This window comes from Haliaeetus albicilla, chromosome 23 (assembly GCF_947461875.1).
Source record: "Haliaeetus albicilla chromosome 23, bHalAlb1.1, whole genome shotgun sequence".
NCBI lineage: Eukaryota > Metazoa > Chordata > Aves > Accipitriformes > Accipitridae > Haliaeetus > Haliaeetus albicilla.
Genome location: NC_091505.1, coordinates 303,310 through 324,499, shown reverse-complemented (window position 1 = coordinate 324,499; position 21,190 = coordinate 303,310). Strand labels below are relative to the sequence as shown.

General features: G+C 55.5%; 1 protein-coding gene across 1 annotated transcript; it reads right to left on the bottom strand.

Annotated features, from left to right (window-relative positions):
• Positions 1–11,707: 11,707 nt before the first annotated feature.
• Positions 11,708–21,189, bottom strand: LOC104324629 (chloride intracellular channel protein 2). Its single transcript, XM_069810743.1, has 6 exons — positions 20,971–21,189; positions 15,932–16,041; positions 15,369–15,494; positions 14,174–14,280; positions 13,562–13,743; positions 11,708–13,385 (listed from the first exon to the last, which is right to left on the bottom strand). The coding sequence occupies exons 1-6, from the start codon at positions 21,025–21,027 to the stop codon at positions 13,224–13,226; spliced, it is 744 nt and encodes a 247-aa protein (XP_069666844.1). The 5' UTR covers positions 21,028–21,189; the 3' UTR covers positions 11,708–13,223.
• Position 21,190: the final 1 nt, after the last annotated feature.

The following is a 21,190-nucleotide window of genomic DNA, read 5'->3' as shown; positions in this document are numbered from 1 at the left end:
CAGCACTGGGGCAATTTACTTCTGGGGAGCCCTGCCCTGCAGTTGTCTCTCTGGGATGTGTTTGTGAGGCTGTGCCTGCAGCCACGGAGGCAAGGGGAAATCCTCTGGCCCAGTGTCAGGCATCATTGTGCTTTGCAGTGGCTGGGATTGGTGGATTCCAGTGCTGGGGGACAAATCCAGCGCCTGGACTCACAAGATTTAAGCTGGATTTGGGACCAGATGAGAAATTGGTGTCCAGCATCCAGGTATCTGGTGGAGGGGAGAGAGGGGACAGCACTGCCAGCCTTGGGGGGCCTTTTGGGTAAAGCAGGGCTGCACAGGGCCACTTCCCAATCCTGTGAGTCATCCCTGACACCCTGGCCGTGCACCATCCCCGGGGTGGCTGTGCCCTCCCTCTGCCAGGCTGTCAGCCTTCCTCTTCCCCTGCCACCACGGCTGACTCAGACGGAGACCTGCAGCAACACTGGCTGCGGTTTTCTGGCAGCTGAGCGGGGCCGTGGGGCAGCCCCATTTGAGTGCTCCTGAACCAGGGCAGAGGCGTCTTCTCCCCGGGCAGCGATGCTGCTGGGACAGCTTTGTCTCTGCTTCAAAGCAGGCTGCTGTGCTTTGTGCATCTTGTTAGCATAATCTCTCTTAGTGATGATGTATTGGGTTTGCATGGCAAGGTTTTGGTAGCTGGGGGGCTACAGGGATGGCTTCTGTGAGAAGCTGCTAGAAACTTCCTCCATGTCCGACAGAGCCAGCACCAGCTGGCTCCAAGACGGACCCACCACCAGCCAAAGCTGAGCCCATCAGTGGCAGTGGTAGAGCCTCTGGGATAACATATTTAAGAAGGGGGAAAAAAAAAAACCTGCGCAACAAACTTCAGCCAGAGACAGGAGTGAGAATATGGGAGAGAAACAACTCTGCAGACACCAAAGTCAGTGAAGAAGGAGGGGGAGGAGGTCCTCCAGGCACCGGAGCAGAGATTCCCCTGCAGTCCGTGGTGAAGACCACGGTGAGGCAGCCTTTCCCCCTGCAGCCTGTGGAGGTCCACGGTGAAGATAGCTACCTGCAGCCTGGGGAGGACCCCACACCAGAGCAGTGTGTGCTTGAAGGACTGCAGCCCGTGGAAGGGACCCATGCTGGAGCAGTTTGTGAAGAACTGCAGCCTGTGGGAAGGACTCATGTTGGAGAAGTTTGTGGAGAACTGTCCCCCTGGGAGGGACCCCATGCTGGAGCAGGGAAGAGTGAGGAGTCCTGCCCCTGAGGAGGAAGGAGTGGCAGAGACAAGGTGGGATGAACTGACCCTAACCCCCCTTCCCTGTCCCCCTGTGCCACTCGAGGGGAGCAGATAGAGAAAATCTGGAGTGGAGTTGAGCCAGGAAGGAGGTAGGGGTGGGGGAAGGTGTTCTAAGATTTAGTTTTTATTTTCTCATTATCCTACTCCAATTCAATCAGTAATAGTTAAACTAATTTCCCCAAGTCAAGTCTGTTTTGCCCATGATGGTAATTGGTGGGTGATCCCTCGCTGTCCTTATCTCGAGCCATGAGCCTTCTGTTATATTTTCTCTCCCCTGTCCAGCTGAGAAGGGCAGTGATGGAGCGGCTTTGGTGGGCATCCGGCATCCAGCCACGGTCAACCTGCCACAGATGATGTGAGGACATGTGGTGTATTAAATGGATTGTGCTGAATTTTAAAAAAAAATGAGAGAGATGGTCCCAAGAGTTGCTCGAAGGAACACGCGTGTTACCTACATGCTGTTTGCTGCCAACAAAGTTCCTCTCAGGCTCAGTTGAAACAATAGTCTGATTTTCCTTAATTTGTTTCATTTTCTCTTTTTGACAAGATGAAAATTAGGGCCCAGGTATCTGCCGTTGTTTTGGGTCACGTTGTTTTGGGCCTTTTTAATTTTCAGTTGTTTAGAAAGCAAACCAAAAGCCAAGCTGGAATAATTCCCCAATGCTAAAAATCAGGCAGACTTCAGAGGAGTTGAGGTTTTGAGGCAAACACAGGAGCTGAAACATTGCAATCTGTCAATCCTCAAGCAAAATGTTCCACACTGACCTTCCATCATGCCATCCCAATTCTTTTTTTTTTTAACTTGAAGCTTTTTGAGGCATTTGATCCATAGTTGTGACTGCTCTGCCAAAGCTCACGGAGTCAAAACCACGTGTCTCCTTTTCCTCCTCTGCGGCCCCACGGCCACGCCATCCTTCTAGGTGGTGAACAGGAACCTCACAGTGATTGATCTCCTTGACAAGTGCCTGAGATGTGTGTCCTGCTTCTGTTTCAAGACTTCTGGGAGTGGACACTCTCCTCTTTCCCCGCAAATCGTCATTTTCTCCACTAATGTTTTCCGCAAGGACTCATCGCACTTTTCCATGTTGTGGTTTCTTGTCCTGTTCCCCAGGGAACAGCTTATTCCCTTTATCCCCATGGCTCTCCTTTGGTCTCTCTTCTAGCCTAACCTCTTGATCCTGTTGGTCTTGTCTCATAAACTGTGTTCATTATGCCCTGTATGGGAGTGCTGAGCTCTTTCAGAGCTAGACCACTGTGTTTCCTTGGGCCACACATGTGCCCATGCAACAGTCTCGGCAACATGGGCATTTGCACCTGGCCAGTATCACAGCTGCAGCCTGGGATGAGCCCTAAAAACCACTTTACGTCTGCGCCAGAGAGCACACATCTGTGCATTGTTCACCTGGAGATAACTAATGCCAAGCTGTCTCCTCATGGGTAGTGTTCAGTAGACACAGGCTTTGCACTGTGAGCTGAGGTTTGGAGCAGGGCGGTGCTGTGGCTGTGCAGAAAGGCAGGCATGTTCTTACTGCCAGGACACTGGCTGCAGGCAGCGAGCTCAGTGCAGAGCGGTGCCATGTCCCCATGCAGCAGGTCATGGGACAGTTCGGGTTGGAAGGAAACCTTGGGAGCAACCTAGTACCCCCTCCTGCTCAGAGTAAGGTCAGCAGCCTGAGGCCAGACAAGGTTGATCAGATCTTTTCTAGTCTGGCCTTGAAAACTTCTGAAGGTGGAGACCGCGGAACTCTGAGCATCCCACAGCAGTCCTGGACTGCCCTTGGTGATGGGAGTGTTTGGACAGCAAGACAAGGAGGTTGGGGTTGTTGTTCAGGAGTGAACAGAGATGACATGCTAAGGGCTTGCTCTCCTCCCATTGTTCATTGTGGTGTCTGGTCACCATCCCCTTTGTGCTTCATAGTTTCCGATGTGTCTCAAGGTCACAGTCAAAACCCTACACATGTGGAGCCCTCTTTGACTGACTGCCTCATCCCTGGCAGGGCTGATGGGGCCTCCAGCCTCACCACTGTTCCTGAAGGTCATTGTGTGATGGCAGGGCATTTGCAAGAAACCGTTCAACAGGAGCATTGGTCAAAACTGCCCTGTTGCACGTGCTGTTAGACTCTGGGAAGGAGCCACAGCCTGAGCTTGAGGTCCTCCAGGCCAAGCAAAGAGCGTCCCAGTCCAGCCCATGATGCATCAGCTGAGACCTAGGCTGTTTGCTGGGAGGCACTGGCCCAGAATGGTGGGACTAAACTGGCTCCCACAGCCTCCTTGTTGGAAGCTTGGCTCGGGCCGGGGCACAGCCAATGCTTTTATAACAGCCTGAGAGGTCTTTAAAGATCAAAAGAAAAACATCTCTTTTCTGAGTTTTTGGCAGGGCAACCATGCTGGGATCCCCATGGGTGATTCAGGCGAGTTACTCACTGGCAGCAGGGACTCACCTCGGCCCAGGGGGTGGTTGAAGCAGCTGAGAGCTCCCTGTCTGTACGAAACAGAGATGTTCATGCAGAGTGGAAAAAGGCAAAAGGCTCGTGACATTTCAAGATGGCATTTTAGCAGCTGAAGTTTCCGAGTGGATGTGAAAGGGGTTTTTTTGATTCACTTTGGAGGTGCAAACAGCATGTGGGGTTCTGCAGAGCCACAGCAAGAAGGTGTGATCCTCGCTGTGGGGTTGAGGTCCTGGCATGACCCAGCAAAGACCTGCCACCACCATGCACAGCTCAGGGTCTAGGTGGAGTGTGTCTGGATTACAGCCTGCTTCAGTCTGCCTGGCCAGGCGTTATGGATTGAGCAGTATGGAGTTGTGCTGGAGAATGGAGCTGGGTCCAGGGGCAGGTCCCCGGCCCCTGCCATGCCTGTGCAGCAGGACGCCTGGCTGGGTCCCTCCACCACTGCTGCAGTGCTCAGGCGTGCGTGCACACCTGGCTCCCACCTTGTGCTCGCAGGCGTCCTATGGTCCCTCCGCAGCATGGAGATGGGTGAGCCAGTGATGGGTCCTCAGATATCCAGCCCAGCCCCACAGTGCCCATCACCTTGGAGGTCAGCCACTGTTTCTCACGGCCACGATGCCGTGCCTGGAGATATTTGGTGCGGAGGTTTGTGAAAGCTCTGACTCACCATGATCAATAGGCTCATTCCTGGCTGCTCTCCATGCTGTTGGCGGTGTTTGCAGCTTCTGCCGGTACCAGATCAAAGCAATGAGAGGAATGCAGCTGAAAACAGCTCTTTATTAGAAACAGCAGGTTTAGGACTATGCAAGAGGGTATTTCTTATTACTAATTCTCAGAGAGCTGAGCTGCCAGCCTATAAAAGTATTGGAGAGTGGAAAATTGCTATGCGGGGGCTAATGGGACTTTTGCAGCTGCCACATAGGAGACGTAGCACCTAACAAACACAAGGGAGACAGCAGCTCCTGAAATGATGGGGGAAAATTAAGCACTAATATTTTGCAGGCTGACAGAATGAAGGAAAATCCCTATTTGCCTTTGAAAGTCATGCAAGGCAGAGATGCAGAGAGCAGCGTCTCGGGCTGCAGCCCCTGGACCTGCTGTGCCCCTGTGCCCACCCTGCTCTGCCTGCTCTCCATCCTGCCCGTCACTGCATCTGCCCTGCCAGTGCTCTGGGACAGCCCAGAACCACCCCAAATCCTTGCAGCCATCCCACGCACTGTCAGGCATGTGCCTGGGTATCCGGCAAGGAACCTGAGACTGTGGGCCCCCAGGCTCGTTGAGCAAGGCCCTTCTATCCAGCCACCCCTGTGCAAGGTACCTTTGTGATGGCTCTGTAGGTCCAGGTGGGTCCCCAGAGTGGCATGGAGCAGCAGTGTCAGAGCTGTCGTGCCAGACCCCCATCCTTTAGCCCAAAAAGGCTTCATGGTTTGACAGGTCTGAGCTGCTGACGTGACCCAGGCCAACAGTTCCTGCTGCATCTCTCCCCACAGTGCTGGGCCAGCGGGTCAGGAGATGGGTGGTCTTAGCTGCTTGGCTTGGCTGGGAAGCCCACTGGGATGTGAGTGGGGACTGTGGAAGCCCCAAAAGCTGGACACTAAGCGTAATATGTTTGGAGCATGTGCATGGGGAGGGCTGCAGGGATAATAGAGGTGTGAGCTTGTTGGTTCAGACCCGTGTGATTTCTCCCCAGGCAGGAGCTTTCCCGTAGCTCTGCGGGCCGGGACCCAAGTGCTGAGCATCGGTGGGCGATGGGGGTGCCCAGGTCACCCTAGGGCCAAGCTCCGGGGCTGGGAGGCTGCAGAGAGAAACTGTTCCCACTCTGTGTGCTGGTCTGGGAGTGCCCTCATCTGGGGACGCGTGGCAAGTGTCTGCACTCAGGAGGTGCCGTGGGCACCCGGCTGAAATCGAACCGACAGAGCCATGTGTCACCCAGGTCCATCACCAGGTCCCCTTGCTCCGCAGGATGAACTCCTCTGTGTCGGATGGAGGAGCCTGACAGCCCACCCCTGCTCTTCGCAGCAGCGGGCTCAGACAGGGTCTGTGAGATAAGGCTGGTCCTTGCACTCCCCATCCTCCTGATGCACAGGTCAGGGGATTTCTGGTCTTTGGACAAGGAATGGACTAGGTAGGTCAGCTCGATGCCTTCCTGCTCCCCTTGCACTGCTCCAGGCACACCGATCGATCAGTAGCTCTCTGCCCACAAAGACTGCTCGTGCCCCCGGTGATACATGGCACAGGCAGAGCTGCCCTGAGCTGGATGCACATTGTCTCATGTGATGCACACATGAGTTTGGAGGGGGTTTCCATGCTTTCTCCCTGTGGCGACCCTCCCTGGGCTGTGCTTCCTGCCCATGCCCTGACAGCAGAAGCAATGAGCCTGCCTCCAGGATTTTTCATTATATGGCATGAAATCCAGGGGATGGGAGCAGCTGGAAAACAGGCTAGATATGGCTTTTTGTTAGGAGAAAGTTCCCAGCTGAGTGGCGTGCCTGGTTGGGATGAATGAACATTTCGCCTCATCTGTCTCCCAGTCTGATCTGTGCCTGACAGACAGGAATTTGCAGACAGAAGTAATGATCTCTTGTCAATGCACCTTCAACAATTTTATGAAAAATGAGAGACTGTACCTGGGCATGCAAACACTGTTGTCTCCCTGTTTTGTGGTCAGCAGGGTCGTGGTCAGCTTCTTGGTTAAAAAACAAATGCCAGGCTCCCAAGCATCCTGTCCAATCTTCCTCAGGAAAGGCTCCATGATGTCCCACCCCACAAGAGGAGAGGACACAAGAGATTGAGAAATATGAATCTCCCACCAAGATTTCAAAGGGACTTTCCTCGTGGCACTGTTGAAGCAGGTACTGCTCAACCTGGCTGAGCCCCAGCACTGGTAGGGGTAGGAAAGGGTGCCAAACAAACCTTTCTGTCTCCTCTCCACCACGAATAACACCCAAGGTTGATTTGCAGCTCCTGAGAGCTTAAAATCTTATGTCTGTCAAACTCTTCCTTGCCGCTCTCAGGAAGCATGGCACTATATGAACAACAGTGCAAGCTGCTGTCACAGCAAACATGGCCTGGCTGAGGTCACCAAAGGGACCAGTTTCAGCTGTGTTTCTCTGAATTAAGCCTTCCAAGCAAAGAGATTTAATTAGAAGCAATTCTATTGGCTGAAGTTGACTGATACTACTGTAATTTGAAAGTGAAGTTTGTGAATAAGATGGGGGTCTCAAATGGGAAGTGGAGAAACCTGGACATGGGACAGCTGGGCCAGGTCCCTGCTGACACACTGAATGGCTGGGGTCTGCCTCTGTACCTGCAGCTTTTGAGAAGAGTGTGCACCACAGCTGTATTATTCTCTCAGGAAAGCCATTTTTCATGATCCTGTCTGATGGATGTTACTTTGGGACACTGGCTGCAAGGTCTCCATCACTGGCTAACTTTTTTTCCAGAGAGAAAATGGGTATTTAACTCTAATGCAAAACTACCCAGACTCCAGAGCTGCTTCTGAATTGCACCACATTCATGTTGCTGTGAAGCCCAGCCTGAGTCCCTTCAGTCTGCAGTGATTTACTGGGCTGGATGTCCACAGCCAAGCAGGGTTGGGACTACATCAGTCATCTGGAGGTCACAGGCACATCCTCTATAAGGGGGAATTGCACTGCCAGCTTCTGGGATAACATCCTCTGAACGCCAGCAAGGTCAAATGTCGTTCCCACAAGGAAGCTTCAGCTGCTGCTATCTGCAGAGGATAAGCCTTGTTACTTGCTGAATCCTGTCACTAGGGACCAGGACACCCACTGAGAATCAACTCCGGACGCCCAGGTGGCCAAAGGCTTTGCCACTGCCCTCATGTTGCCATGAGATGTGAAAGGAGCAGAAGACATGGTACCCTTGGGGAGGAAGATCATGCAAAAAGGAAGCATGGATCCACATTTTGTCCAAATGTTGGCCCTAAGTTCTCTTCTGATCCTCCTCCAGACCCCACCAGAGGCACGGTCAGCCTGTCCAGCCTTCTGCAATGCTTCCTCCCCCAGCACAGCACAGTACAGACACAGTAAACAGCAGACCTTCTGAAAACCCAGCCAAGTATTTATCAAGCATCCTCATTCAAGAGTGACAGAGACTGAACTGGGGGAGAGCAAGGTCAGTCGTCTCCTGTCATCAGGATGGATGGCCAACCCAGCAGAAAAGACAACCCATCTGATGAGAGCATATTGATCACAGAGAGCTGGAGGACATAAAAGAGAACGGCCTCACACTCCCTCACTCACAGGCTCCTAGGAGAAGGCTTGGAGAAGGAGAGAAGATGCTTTTCCAGCGGATGGTCATCACCTTGGTGCTACCGTTGGGGTCTTGCTGCATCAGCACTTATCCTGTCTACCCCGAAAGCAACAGTGCCCAAGGTAAGGATAACTGACTTGGGTGTTTGTGCTTGAAAGCCAGGTGGGGTTTGTCCCTGTGCACCACTTGATGGCTGGCACTGAATGCTGGCTCAACCCATGTGGCTCGTATCTGGTGTTTCTTGCGGGCTTGGCTGCTGCAGACATGCACAGTGGTGCAGCTTCCCCTATCTCTCTTTGGACAGAAAGACCTTCTGGCCTGGGGAGGGTTGTCCCGAGTATTGTTAGAAGTAGCATATGTCCAGCAGGGTTAAACCCATTCCTAGTGTGAGCAGATTGGACAAGAGAAGACCATCCTGTACCCGAGGAACTGCTTTGGCTGTTGTGATCTGCAGACAGCAGAGTTTGGGTGATGTGTCCAGGTACTCTGGGATGACAGACAATGTTGCCCTGGGAATCAGCCAGCCTGGGGCATACAAACAAAGCATGCTTCTAGACTCCATATTCTTCTGACACCCTATGTGGAGATGAGGGAATTGCAGCTCACATGCGGAGTGGGTGGTGCACGCTGGGAGGCCTGGTATGGGGTGAGCTCTGCTTGTGGTCACAGGGCTGGTACGAGCCTCCCCAACAGCCATTAGATCCGGCCCTGCGATACCAGCCAACTGCACCATCTGCCGGGGGCTTTTCTGCAGCATGGTGCTCTGCAGTGCGTCACTGCGTGCAGGTCAGTGTCCCAGGGGACTGCAAGCAGCAGAGCCGGCATCTCCTGGGCTTGGGGCTGATGACACCCATTTGCATCCACCCTGTGGTCCTGGTCCATGCATGGTCCTACCAACCAGCTGGGTAAGGACTAGTTTAGGCACTCTGGGCTTCCTGATGCTGGAGAAAAAGTCACTTGGGCAGAACTTGAGCCCTGAAGGAGAGCATGACCCAGCCCCGTGATCCACTTGTGTAGCCTCTGCAAGCGGCCCCAGCATGGCACACTGCCTGGTGCTTCTGGGAAATGAGCAGGCACGGAGACTCCTCTTGTCATTTGGCTGACTCATGGGGACTTCCAGACCTTTAGTAGCTTGACTGTGTGTCTGAGGCAAAGGAAATACAAGGCCAAGTGTTTGGGATTGCTCAGCTCCCAGAGCTTGGTGGGAGCTTCCTGGGGGCTGTGCACAGGCAGGCACTGGGGGAGGGATGGGTTGAAGGGTGAGATGCTGGAAAGCCCCTGACACACCAGCTGGTTTCCAGTTAAACACAGTCAGACAGCAAAGGACTCATTGCCTTAGTCGTAGCCATGTGCCTAACGTTTGTTTTTGTGGTGACCTTAGACTATCCCTTTCCTCAGAGCAATGCAAACAGGCAATGGGACAGATTTCCCCAGGCAAGATTTCTGTTTGCACTTACCTGAGGTGTTACCTGGGATAAAGGGGGTCTGGACTTAACCTTTCACAGCTCCCACCGGTGCAGCAGCCTGGCTCAGGCACCAGGACAAGCCAGGGCTGTCCTGGGCTGCACTAGGAGGAGCGTCACTGCGGGTGGAGGGAGGGGATCCGTCCCCTCTGCTCAGCACTACTGAGGCCACACCTGCAGTGCCACGGCCAGCATTTTGACTCCTGGCCTGGGCTGGCACGGATGGCCAGATGAGGAGACGAGCCCTAGTCCCTCTCAAACAACCTGCCTGTCATTCTCAGGATCTGTAGACCACGCTCAGGCTCTCCATCCCACTGCCTGAGGAACAAGCACACCTTGAATGAGCTGCTTTGTCCTTGTCACTGTTTCCCCATTCAACCCAGACCTTATCCCAATGGATTTTAACCTGTCTGATGGTGCAGTTGGCTCTGTGGCTGATAGCAAGCCTCCAGCAGGACTCCGGCCATCCAGGAACCTGAACCAGGCTCTGCCTGCACCAGGGGAAGGAGCAAGCCACAACCAGAAAGCAGCTCATATCAAGGGTGAGTCCCAGAGCTCAAGGTGAACTGGACCCGAGGATGGGGCTGGTGTGGGGGCACACGTGCAGGGACTAGGATGCTCTTGAAGAGGTGAAGGGTTGCATCCAGGATGAAGGAGTGCTGCAGGTTAGGTGCCCCCAGGGGAGCATTGAGAGAAGCAGGTAATGGTGCTGTGTCCCCTCTCCTTCTCACATATCTTCCCTTGGCTCCTGCCCCCACGCTGGACCCATAGCCCCTGCATGCTCATGTCATTTCTTCAGTTTTGTTTGTTTTTTCAGGAAATAAAAGCATTCCCCGACCGCTTGGTGAGTGGGGGTGCCTCTCTGGCCTAGGGGAGGGCAGCCCAGGGAGATGCCACTGCGCAGGGGACTCCCGTGGGCCAGCTCCCCATGAGGTCCCAGCAAACCCCATCCCTGTTGTTCAATAAATAGGGACTGAGACAGTCCTGCCCGGGTGCCCACCCTGCTTCCCTCCCTGGTCCAGCAGTGAGAGGAAGGGAGTTTTGGGGCTGGTTTTGCCAGATGGGCACCACACACACGTGATGGGGTTGATGTGCCACAGCAGGTGGAAGACATTGATGCAGTCCTCTGGAAGATGGTGGGAGTGGGTGAGCTCCAGAGCCAGGGATTTACGCAGACAAACCACGCCTTGCAGCAACCCATCAGGAGAGGTGAGTACCCAGCTCCCAACGAGTCCTGGGACCTGACCCACCACTGACCTGCAAAGAGACCATGGCAAGCAGGGGCCGGGCTTGGGGTGGAGGATGCTCATGACAAGGTGGAGGGTTCTTGTGGTTGGGGTGGAGGATGCTCATGACTTGAGGTGGAGGGTACCCATGGTTTGGGGTAGAGGGTGCCCATGGTGTGGACTAAGGCATTCAGCTCCCAGGCTGTGCGCCTAGAACTGACTTCAAAGCTGAAGGAGAGCCTGGGAGAAGAGATGGACATCTCCCTTCCTTTAAACTTTCCAGCTGTAGCCAAGCACTGTTGCAGCCCCTTGCATGGGTGTCTTTTCCTTTTTCTCCCAGCTTGCTTCTGGAAATACTGTGTCACCAAATGAGGGGTACAGGAGGAGCCCTGCCTGCCGCCTGCCTGCCAGCCAGCCCACTCCCTGAGTGCCTTCCAGTGGTCCCATCCACGTGTGGCCCCACACCTCACTGGCTGGTTTGCACAGAGCTTGGAAAGGTCTCTGGTCCCTTGTGGGGAAAAAAAGGAGAGGGTCTGCAGCAGAGGAGAGGTGTCATGGGTTAGGGGGAGGATCCTTGAGGATCTGGGGTGCAGGACAGTGTTTCTGCCATACCAGCGGAACTCCAGGGCCCATAGCAAGGCAGAGCTGCCACTGTGGCTTGGCAGGGACATGCTGGCTGCCAGCAGGAGCTGAATAAACCCATCGCACCGGAGCAGCATCCTGTGGTTATTCCATCCACCCATTGTGCAGGGTCCTGCGCCCTCCCACCACTGTGTGCATGGCATGGGCAGATCGCAGTGCATGTGTGCCAGGGAGGGGACATCTCTCCTGTGGGAAAGGCAGGAGCTGCCACATGCATCCCAGTGATTCAGGGCAGCAGAGACTGGGGGCTACAGCTTCACTTATGCTAAATCTCAAAAGGGTTTCCACCTTGGGGCAGCCCCCTCCACCCCCTGTGGCACCCTCTGTGCCCAGTGACCTTGGCCCCTGCACTGACAGTACACAAGCAAGGCATATTAAAATATAGTTTATTGCTGTTATTAGTTTAAAAAAACCCAAACCCAAACCCATTAATAAAAAAAACAGTCCCCAAACCCAGTGCTATCAGAGGCAGGCTTGCGAGGACACATCTTTTAGTGCAAAGAGCGAAGCGGCAGTGAGGGCTGGAGAGGGGGGTCTGCTGTTGCCATGTCCCCGCAGGACCCACCACACTCACTGTACAGTATTTTTTTGCCCATGGGGCTGGCTGGGGAGGGCTGGCTGAATTCACAGGCACTGGCAGGAGCCCTTGGGGGAGCTGAAGGTATCGGATGGGGGAGGATGGGATGTCATGGCTGTGCAGAGCAGCTTTGACTCCTCTTGCATCAGCAACGCTGGACAGGAAGGCACAACGCTGAGCCAGGAAGCACTAAACCTGCCCATGTATCTCCTACAGACACAGTGCTTTGCAAAGCAGCTTTTGCCTGCTCTCTTAGGCTGTCCAGTACTGGGGATGTGGAAACCAGACGGATGCCCTACCCCATGCCTCCATCTCCCAGTCAGGCATGTGAAGTGTTGGTGGGGACCGGGGAGGGGGTGGTAGAGCTGGAATTGCACATGGCTGCATCTCCTGCAGTGTTCTGCAAGGCAGGGCGAGGTTTCTTAGCTCACAGGAGCCAGGCGGGACCTTGCAGCCAGCATGTGGCCCTGGGTGCTGGCACACATGGGAGGGATGTCCTGATCCTCTGCCCTCCATCCTCAGCCCTTCGTGGGTCCCTGCACCCCTCCTTCCCTCCCAGAGCAGGTCCTGGCACTTTTGCGCCAGGCATCAGCCCCAGCATCTTCCTGCTCCCATGTCCTAATGGAGAGTTAAGATGCAGGTTACAACTCTCTAGGAGTGAGAACAATTTGTCACTGCAATAAACTACTGGGGGCAGAGCCTTTCGGTGCCTTCAGACGGAGCCTGGATGCCTTGGTGGATGAGAGAGCTTGCCCAAATGCAGGCTGGGTGGTGCTGTGCAGAAGGGCAACTGGGTGAATTCAAACAGCTCCAGGCCAGGTGATGCACTGGGATCCCAGGATGCCTCTTCTCAAGCGTACGGGACGGCTAGGGCCACACAGGGCTGGCAGAGCACAGCAGCTCCAGCAGCGGAAGGGGAGGGAGGGCTGGCCCAGCCGTTTGGGGGGGGTTCATCTCTTCTGCCAAAGTGCCACTGCAAAAGGCTAGCACTTGGCTTTTCCCATGACACGTAGTCACAGGCCGTGAGACCCATTTTCAGGGAGTAGGGGTGCAGCTGCCACTGCAGCCACACAGGGACCGGTCTGTACACGCGGTCAGCACTGACGGTGCACGGGGGCTGCAGCCAGCTGGCGGCAGAAGAGTAGGGAGCGGCAGGGGGCTGTGAAGCAAGGCGCTATTTCTGAAAGGCAGTGGGTAGCAATGCTGTGAACCCCCTCCAGTCCATCCCTCAGCTGGGGTTTGGTTGTGTCAGGACTGCAGAGGTGGAGGCTTAGCCAGGGGCAGTGCTGCCGGCGCTCTGCAGTGGGGTTAGGTCATCTTCCTGGCAACGCTGGCGTAGGTGTGCTCTATCTCCTCATCTGCGGGACACGTGTGGCTGAACTCATCGCAGGCGTAGGCGTTGTTGAGGTAGCGCCAGACGCCTGTCATGTCCGCTGGGATCTCGAAGTCACGGTACTTTTTGGCTGCAATCTAGGGGAGAGAGGAGGAGGGGGAGACTGAGACTTCCCAGACCTGGGGAAGATTCGCTGTCTGGCTTAAGGGGGGACAAATATGGGACTCCCAGCCCCCTGTTTGCATCACCCCACCCTGTCACCCCCTCTTGGAGTGGCTGCCCCCACCTCGGCCCTGGGAGCTGGTGCCATTACCTTGATGATATGCAGTTTGGGCAGGAGGTTGCAATCAGCCAACGTCAGGTGGTCTCCGTCCAGGAATTTCCTCTTGGAGATGGTGATGTCCTCCACACTGTCCTGGTCAATCTCCTCAGGGAGAGGAGTGTTTAGGTAGACATCCAGCCGCTGAAACTCCCGCAGCAGGGCCTTCTCAAAATCTGGGTGGGCAGGGAAACAAGTGCAGTTAGCCTGGTGGCCTGGGCTCCCAGCACAGCCCAGCACTATGCCAGGGTGGCTGAGCCTCTCCCAGGCTTTGCATATGGGGACAAAGCCCTCAGGGCAACACCAGTAGTGCACAGCACTGGACCCTGGCCATAGCCTCTGCTCCCAGGGGATCCCAGTAGCACCAACCCCCGCTTCCCTCCAGGACCTGCTCTCCCCAGCACCTGCACCAGGGGCTGTAGCGCCGTGGAGCACAGGACTGCCTTCGCCCTTACTGCCTTGGTCCTCCACTTGCCAAGGAGGCTTTGGTGGGGAAGGTAGCAGGAGCACTAACCTGGTGGCAGGATTGGCCCACAGACAAAAGCATCTCTCCCCACTCCCACCATGGCAGATCACAGCCCCGCAGCCCCCACCCGCAATTCTTACTGATATTTGCTTCCTTGCGCGGGTTCTTGATGTACGCTGAGAACTTGGCAAAGATGTCGCTCCCCACATCAAAGGACTCCTTGTACTTGGGGCTCAGGTGCGGGTATCTTTAAAGAGACACTCATGTCAGTGCAGGCAAGGATGGAGGCAGAGATTGAGCTGCATGGTCCTCAGCCATGTTATCTCCTGGGCCACAGTGCCCAGGGCTGGTACTGGAGGATGCAGGTGATATTCAGCTGGTTGTGGGAGAAAGGTGATGCTTTACATTACTGCAGCTGCCACCCTGGCAGGTGTATTATCTTGGGTGTTTGCTAGGGGAAAATCACAGGACAGAAATGCCACAGTTTGGGGACACTGGCAGCCGCAGAGCCCCGGAGCAAATCTCTGCCTGCAGGCAGCTCTGGCCCAGCCTGGAGGATGCATGTTGGCACGGGAGGCGTCTGGGGAAGCCAGAAGCTCCCATGACTTCCTCAGGAACAGTCTCTTGTTTGCTGGTGCATCCCAGGGCACACTGCAAGGGCAGACACATCCGAGGAGGCGGTTGATGAGTGCATTTCAAGCTTCCTCTTTTGCATGCAGCAGGAGGGCCTGCAGCCACGCAGGGCATGGGGTGGGCTGGCTCGGCAGGCTGTGGGCAATGCCCTGCATGAGCTCGGGGCAGGGGGGGCAGGGGCGGCACCCCCTCCCTGGCAGCCCTTTGGGCCAGCTGCGCTGCTGCATTCAAGCACAGGCATTTGCTTTCGCTCAGCTGAGCGAACCGAATATAAGCGGGCAAAGGGGGTCTCACGTTCCCCCTCTGCCTCGACACCAAGTGCCACAGCCAGCTGCAAAACCACCAACTCCCAGGGGGTCCCCGTGCCTGCAGGGACCCTCCCCACGCTCTGCCTCTTCCCACCAGCCCTGCCTGTGCCAAGGGACCGGTGCATTTCCTCCCATTGTTTTCCATCCTAGTCCGTCCCAGTCCCCTCACAGCCCGACCCACCACCTTCCCCCAGGAACGCAGCCCCTCAGCATCGCAACCCCTGGCCCTGCAGAACATGGCTCAGGGTGCTGGGTGGCGAGCCAGCCCCCTCCCCGAGCTGCTCTCAGGCACCTCCTAGCACCCTGCCTTGGTTTCCCAATCTGCTGAGCACTACGCAATGCTGTGGCGTGCCCGCCGGGCCCCAAAAGGGGGAAGGAGTGAGCTTGCAATTACGTGGGTGGACCCAGGGTCTGCTCCAGGAACTCCTCGATCTTAATGAAGTCTGTTTTCAGCTCCTTGTTGAACAGCAAGAAGGGTGGGTTGGTGCCCGGCGCTAAATCTTTCAACTCTTCAGGTTTCCTGGAGCGGAGAAAATAAGTGGGCTCAGAGCCTGCAGCTCGTCTGCACCCACCAGCCTCCCCAGGGTGAACAGACAAGGCTGAGGTGGGTGTGTGGGAGGGGGCGCAGGAGTGGGAGCATCCCCACTTGTATGCTCTGCTGGGTTTGGGGGGCTGAGAAGTGCCCCCCAGCCTCTCGGTCTGCCCTGTGGTGTCATGGACTTGTACCCACATCCAGCAGGACAGGGGGTCCCCATGCCATGCAGTTCCGTGCTGGCCCACCCCCTGCACCCCATGGTGTGACAGGCAGCATGCAGCAGGGACTGTCACCCCTGTCCCTCTCGCAGTGGCATACTGGCTGCAGTGCAGATGGGAGGGAGGAAAGTGCTGATGGGGGGAGCTAAGCCAGGGGGTCTCACCCCGCTGCTGGGACAGGGCTGGGCCATGGTGCTGTCTCACCTGGTCATGTCCACCGTGGTGACATTGAACTTGACCCCTTTGAGCCAGAGCACCATGAAGAGGCGCTGGCAGAAGGGGCAGTTTCCAATGTTTTCTCCATCCAGACCAGCCTGCCGGGAAAGCAGAAAAACAAGGATTTAACCCATCGACTGGGCTCACCCAGCCCAGATGGGATGCCTGGAGGTGGCGAGACACCGGAGCCAGTCTCGGGAGGAAGGCACACGGAGGGCTTGGCCCAACATCCCAGCATTGCATGCTGCAGGGAGTCCCTGCCTGAGCTGTGGCCCTGCTGCCACTGGAAAGCATCAGGGAGCATCCTCAGGATGCCTGGGGTCGGATCCTTCCCAGAAATGCGAGATAAAGCCAGGAGGACAAGGAGAAGGAGGCAGGGGAAGGAGGTGGCGGGTGACTGCTGACGGATGGGGAGGAAGGGAGGGTCCACTTGGCTAGGACGCCAGGCTGGAGAGGGCGGTGAGAAGGGAAATCTGCTCATGTTTGCCAGGAAAAGAGTGGTTTGTTTTCATGTTCTGTTAGTGTCTGCCTCCAGTTTTGTGTGCATTTAACGAACCCAGGCATGACTTCCCTGGGCTGATGGTGGCCAAGAACCACTCAAGCAGCCTCTTCAGCCTCGGGGAGGAGAAGGGGCTGGGAGTAGTGGGGCTGTGCAGAGGTAGATGATTCGCACTGGCATCCCACCCAGCATCAGTGGGGAACAGAGCCGCATATCAGCACCTAAAGCTTCAGTCACATGCAGACAGTCCCTTTCAACCCCTCTGCATGGACACAGCCGCAGCATCTCAGCACTCAGGGGCTGCTCTGTGACCAGGATGGGATCAAACAGCAGCAGGGACACAGAAAAGCAAGAAGCTTGGACAACCTGCCCGAGTCCCACCAGGGCTCCTTCATCAGAGTCTCATCCAGATGATGCCCATTCAGCAGTCCCAAGGGAAAGCAGCAGCAGGTGGAGTGAAGCCCACTTCCTTGCTATGTAGCAGCTGAAAATATCCTTTGCAAAAATGACTGAAACTCCTTATGAGGAGTTTGGTCAAGAGGAACAGGGCAGGTTCCCCCCAGTGCATGAAAAATGGCACAGCTGCTGCTCAGAGAGGGAAGTTGCACCATGGTGTGAGAGGTAAAATGGCTCACAGGAAACTCTACTTCTTTAAGAGAGTTAACTGGTTCCTCAGCTGCACGTGAACCATGATCCTCTGGCGCATGTGGCAGTCCTGCCACAGCAGGAAGGAGCAGCACAGCTCACACCAGCTCCTTCACAGAGGGATGCTGCTCCCACAGAGCAGCTTGTGTCAGCACATGAGCCCCAGTGGGATGGCTAAGCTTTGATATCAGCTGGTGAACTTAAGTCCAGAGGCTAAGCAGGAGGGTGATGAGATTTGGGAGGATCTGGTGGTGCAGAAGTCAAGTAGCAGCAATAATATCCAGAGTGGGCAGCTGGAGGTGGCTCCAGAGCTCACACCCCACTGTGGCCTCAAAGACAGGATGACTGAGAATGCTTCATTAACAGAAGATGCAGAGACCTGTGCCTGGCTCTCCTGGGCTGGAGGTAAGTGCTACAAGTTACCTGTCTGTATCTACAGGTGCCCAGAAACATGTGGACTCTGGAGTGCTCAGCTTCTCCAGGAGAGATACACCAGCCTCAAACTCACCCTAAGGGAGATGGTAAACTGATCAAAACAAAACCCTGACACTCTTGAGTGGTCAGCTGGAGGTGATGGTCTGGTTTTCCACTATGCCAACACTTTTTAGTCCTTCCAGAGGAATGAAAATTACTTTTAACCTGTATTTCCCATGCTCAGCTGTCATGAAATGATGCTCCTGAGAAAAGAAATGGGAACTGAGAAATGTATTGATTCTCTGGGATATACCCAGAAGTGAAGCTGAATTCACACATAAGGCTTTTTGCTGGCTATTAATAAGAAATGCTCCTGGGTAGCTGCCACTCAGGAGCATCCCGTGTCAGTTTATAACAAATAAGGCTTCTTTGGTAATGGATAAAATTGTGTATCAGATGTCCTGTGAGGGAGCTGGAGGGGAGAGTCAGAAAACAGCCATGAGGGCTACCCCGCTGGCATGAGAGCCTGGCATCTCTGCTCCCCTTCCCCTCTCCATCGTTGCTGGCACCTACAAACCAAAACTAATGCCATCCTTTGGAACATCTCCAAAACCAACAGCTCAGAAGGTGCTTTTGTGGCTGCCCAGCACAAGGACCGATGCTTTCCTCCCTGCTCTCCTGAGATGGGCCTTGCTGGTCGCAGAGGAGAGGGCAGCCAGCCGGCTGCACTCCCCTTTGCTTTCCTCGCTCAGCACAAGGCTGGGAGCAAGGGGGCTTAATTGCAATTTATCTTGTTGGCCCCACAGGAGCTGTTATGCAGAGCCAAGGCAGCGAGTAGCTCTGGTGGAGTTGCACAAGGGACAATGGTGGTGCTGGAGGGGACAGTTGGGTGTGTGGGATGTCCCTCACTGGGGCTGCTCCGGGCTCAGGCTGTGCTTGCCTGCTTCAGGGTTCTCTGTGCTTGTCTTGTAGCTCCAGCCTCTGAGCAGCTCAGGCTGGTTTTCCCCTTGTCTTTTAAAAATAGAGAGGTGGAGAATTTTGGACTGGAGTGAAAGGAAAATCAGGATGGCCTCTGCAGGGGAAAAAAACTAAGCCAGGCCCATCCTAGGATGCTCAGAGCCAAATCTTTATCTGGAGGAAGTGGAGGGCAGCTCCACCAGAACTTGGGTGCTGCCGGGGGGGAACACCGGGCTTTGGTATGGCCCTGCTGGCACCCACATGGCTGTGGGGAGACCCCTCCAGCAGCCAGGGGAGCTTAGGGGAAAGGGGTTTGGCAAGACTCGTAGCCACATGCCCTCCCTCCGCAGCAAAAGCTAAGTAGCACAGCGGGGAAGTCATTGCTCTTCACTTCCTTCTCTGGAGAAACCCTCTTCCCCTGCTCTCCCCAGGCTGCAGCAGGGACCGGGGCAGGGGTGCAGACCCCACAGCCCCCCTAGACTGACTTTCCTCACTCTTTTCCCCTCTGGATGATGGATAAACCCAGCATGGGCTAGCACAGCATCTCCAGGGAGGTGCAGGTTTTTAGCGCCAACGCTCTGAGACCTCATGAGGCTGCATGAGGCATTAAAACCCTGAAGTTACTTAGCTGTTGCTGTGGTTTCCTCCTCGGTGAAAGCATGAAACGTGGCGGAAGGAGGGAGCAGCTCTGAGCATTTGGGGCACTGCTAAGTGCTCAACACCCACCGGGACCTGCCCACGCTTCCTACAGCCACCCTGAAAGCCAGGAAGCAGCCTTGGGGCAGCTAAATGCCTCACGGGGCTGAGGGGCAGAGCCTCCTCCCAGGCAGGGAGAGCCCCCCAACCAGCAGGACGATGCTCTCACCAGGACCATGGCAGGGTGAGAAATTGCCAGTCCTTTGGGGACTGCCTACCCCAACCCGAAGACAATGCAGGAGCTGCTTTGCACCCTCTCCGTCGTCACCAAGTTAACTTTGGCATTTGCCAAAGTGAAAGCTGGGCAGGGGCAGCGTGCCAGTAGGCGCTTGTGGGAGCATCGGCTCCCCATGTTTTACAGCTATCACGGGTTACACTGGCAGCTGTGTCTCAGGGCGGACCCCGGCCCAGGAGAGGTGCGAGGTGCTAATGGCATGGGAGGGTGCCTGTCTGCAGCCAGGAGCTGCTGTGACTTTAGTAAAACTGGGTCCTGAATGGTAAGAGAAGGAGGCACAGCATCAATTTGTGTGTTAACAGACAAGCCAGAAGGGGGTTTTTTTGTGCTAAATTAAGGCATAGGGGAAGTCCTGACAATGCTGCTGCTTTGCTTTCTGTTTCCCTTCCCTCTGAAAACCCCCTTGAACATGCTGCTGCCATTGCAGTCACCTCATGTATCGTTTTCCTCTTCTCCCCAGCCATCCCAGGGAAAAAGTGGTGCTAAGGGAATTCAAGACCCGAATTACTTTCTCCAAGAAAATACACTTGTCTGGATTTGGCTCAGCTGAGCTCGGTGCCTGGCAAGCACCGCTGTGGCGACAGTTTTGGCAAGGGGACAGGGGAGATCCTGCCCACGAAGGCTCAGATAATCCTTTCCAACACGTACATATTTTCAACTACAACTCAAGCAAAGCATCGCACGGTGCCCAGCACTGCCAGGTGCCTACACCAGGGAAGCCAGTGCCTCCGGCCAGGCACCATGGTCCTTTCGGGCACCAAGCTGCCCTAGGAGGAGAGGAGCAAAGCCTATGGAGCTGAGTGGCTGCAGGGAAACTGCCCTTAAAACCTCAATGTGGTGGCACAGGGAGGCATTGCTCCCCCTGGCCACTGTCACTTGACAGCGTGTCCCAGGGCCCCGCTGGCATCACTGCTGGCACACGCAGTTACCAGCTGCCAGCTTCAGCTCCTCTCTTTCTATACCCTGCATGTGCGCTGCAAATATTTTGAACTTGAGTGTTAAAATGTTCCAGGGGAAGTGTTTGGAAAATTGCTTAACAGGGGAAAAAAAAAAAAAAAAAACATTTCCAGCTAATAATCCCCCTGGGCTGCTCTGTGAAACCGCCCCATCCCACCCACACGTGGGCACTTGCGCCGACTCCCCAAGCCCTCAGTACTGTTTCGCAACCCTGGCTCGCAGAAGAAGCTGAAGTGACTGCTCTCAGCCCTCCCGCTTGCTGTTCCCAGGCTGGGGCTTGTCTTATCTGGGTTTTGAGAGACGCATGTGTGCCCGCTCCTTCCTTACACCGGCTGCCAGCAGCGCCGTTCCCCCGGGGTACGCAACCACCACAAGACCAGGGCATCTTCTAGGATGTTGGGCATGACACCCCACCAGTCCCCGCACCACCGCTTGCCTGCTCCTCTCCTGTGGGCACCCGCTCAGCCAGCCTTCATGGCGAGCGATCTCAAACTTGGTACCCATCTCCAGCCTCCCGAAACATGACGACACCCACGAATTTCCACCGCCTACACCCAGCTGGAGCCTGGGGAGGACGAGCCTGTGGTGAACCACCAAAGTGCAACCGTCCCTCCCGAGACCCACCTTCACGAACAGCTCGATCTCAGGCTCCTTGGTGGCGTTGTGCTGCCGACTCTCCATCTCGCGGCGTGGGGAGGGACTGCTGGCCGCTCACTGCTGTGGTGAGTTGGTCTGTCCTTTGCAGCGCTCCGGCTTTTGGAGGGCTGGCGGCTCGAGCACCTCGGCTGCGCTCGGGCCCCGCGGAGGGCCGGGGCTCGCCCTTTCCTTCCTTTTGAGGGGGGGG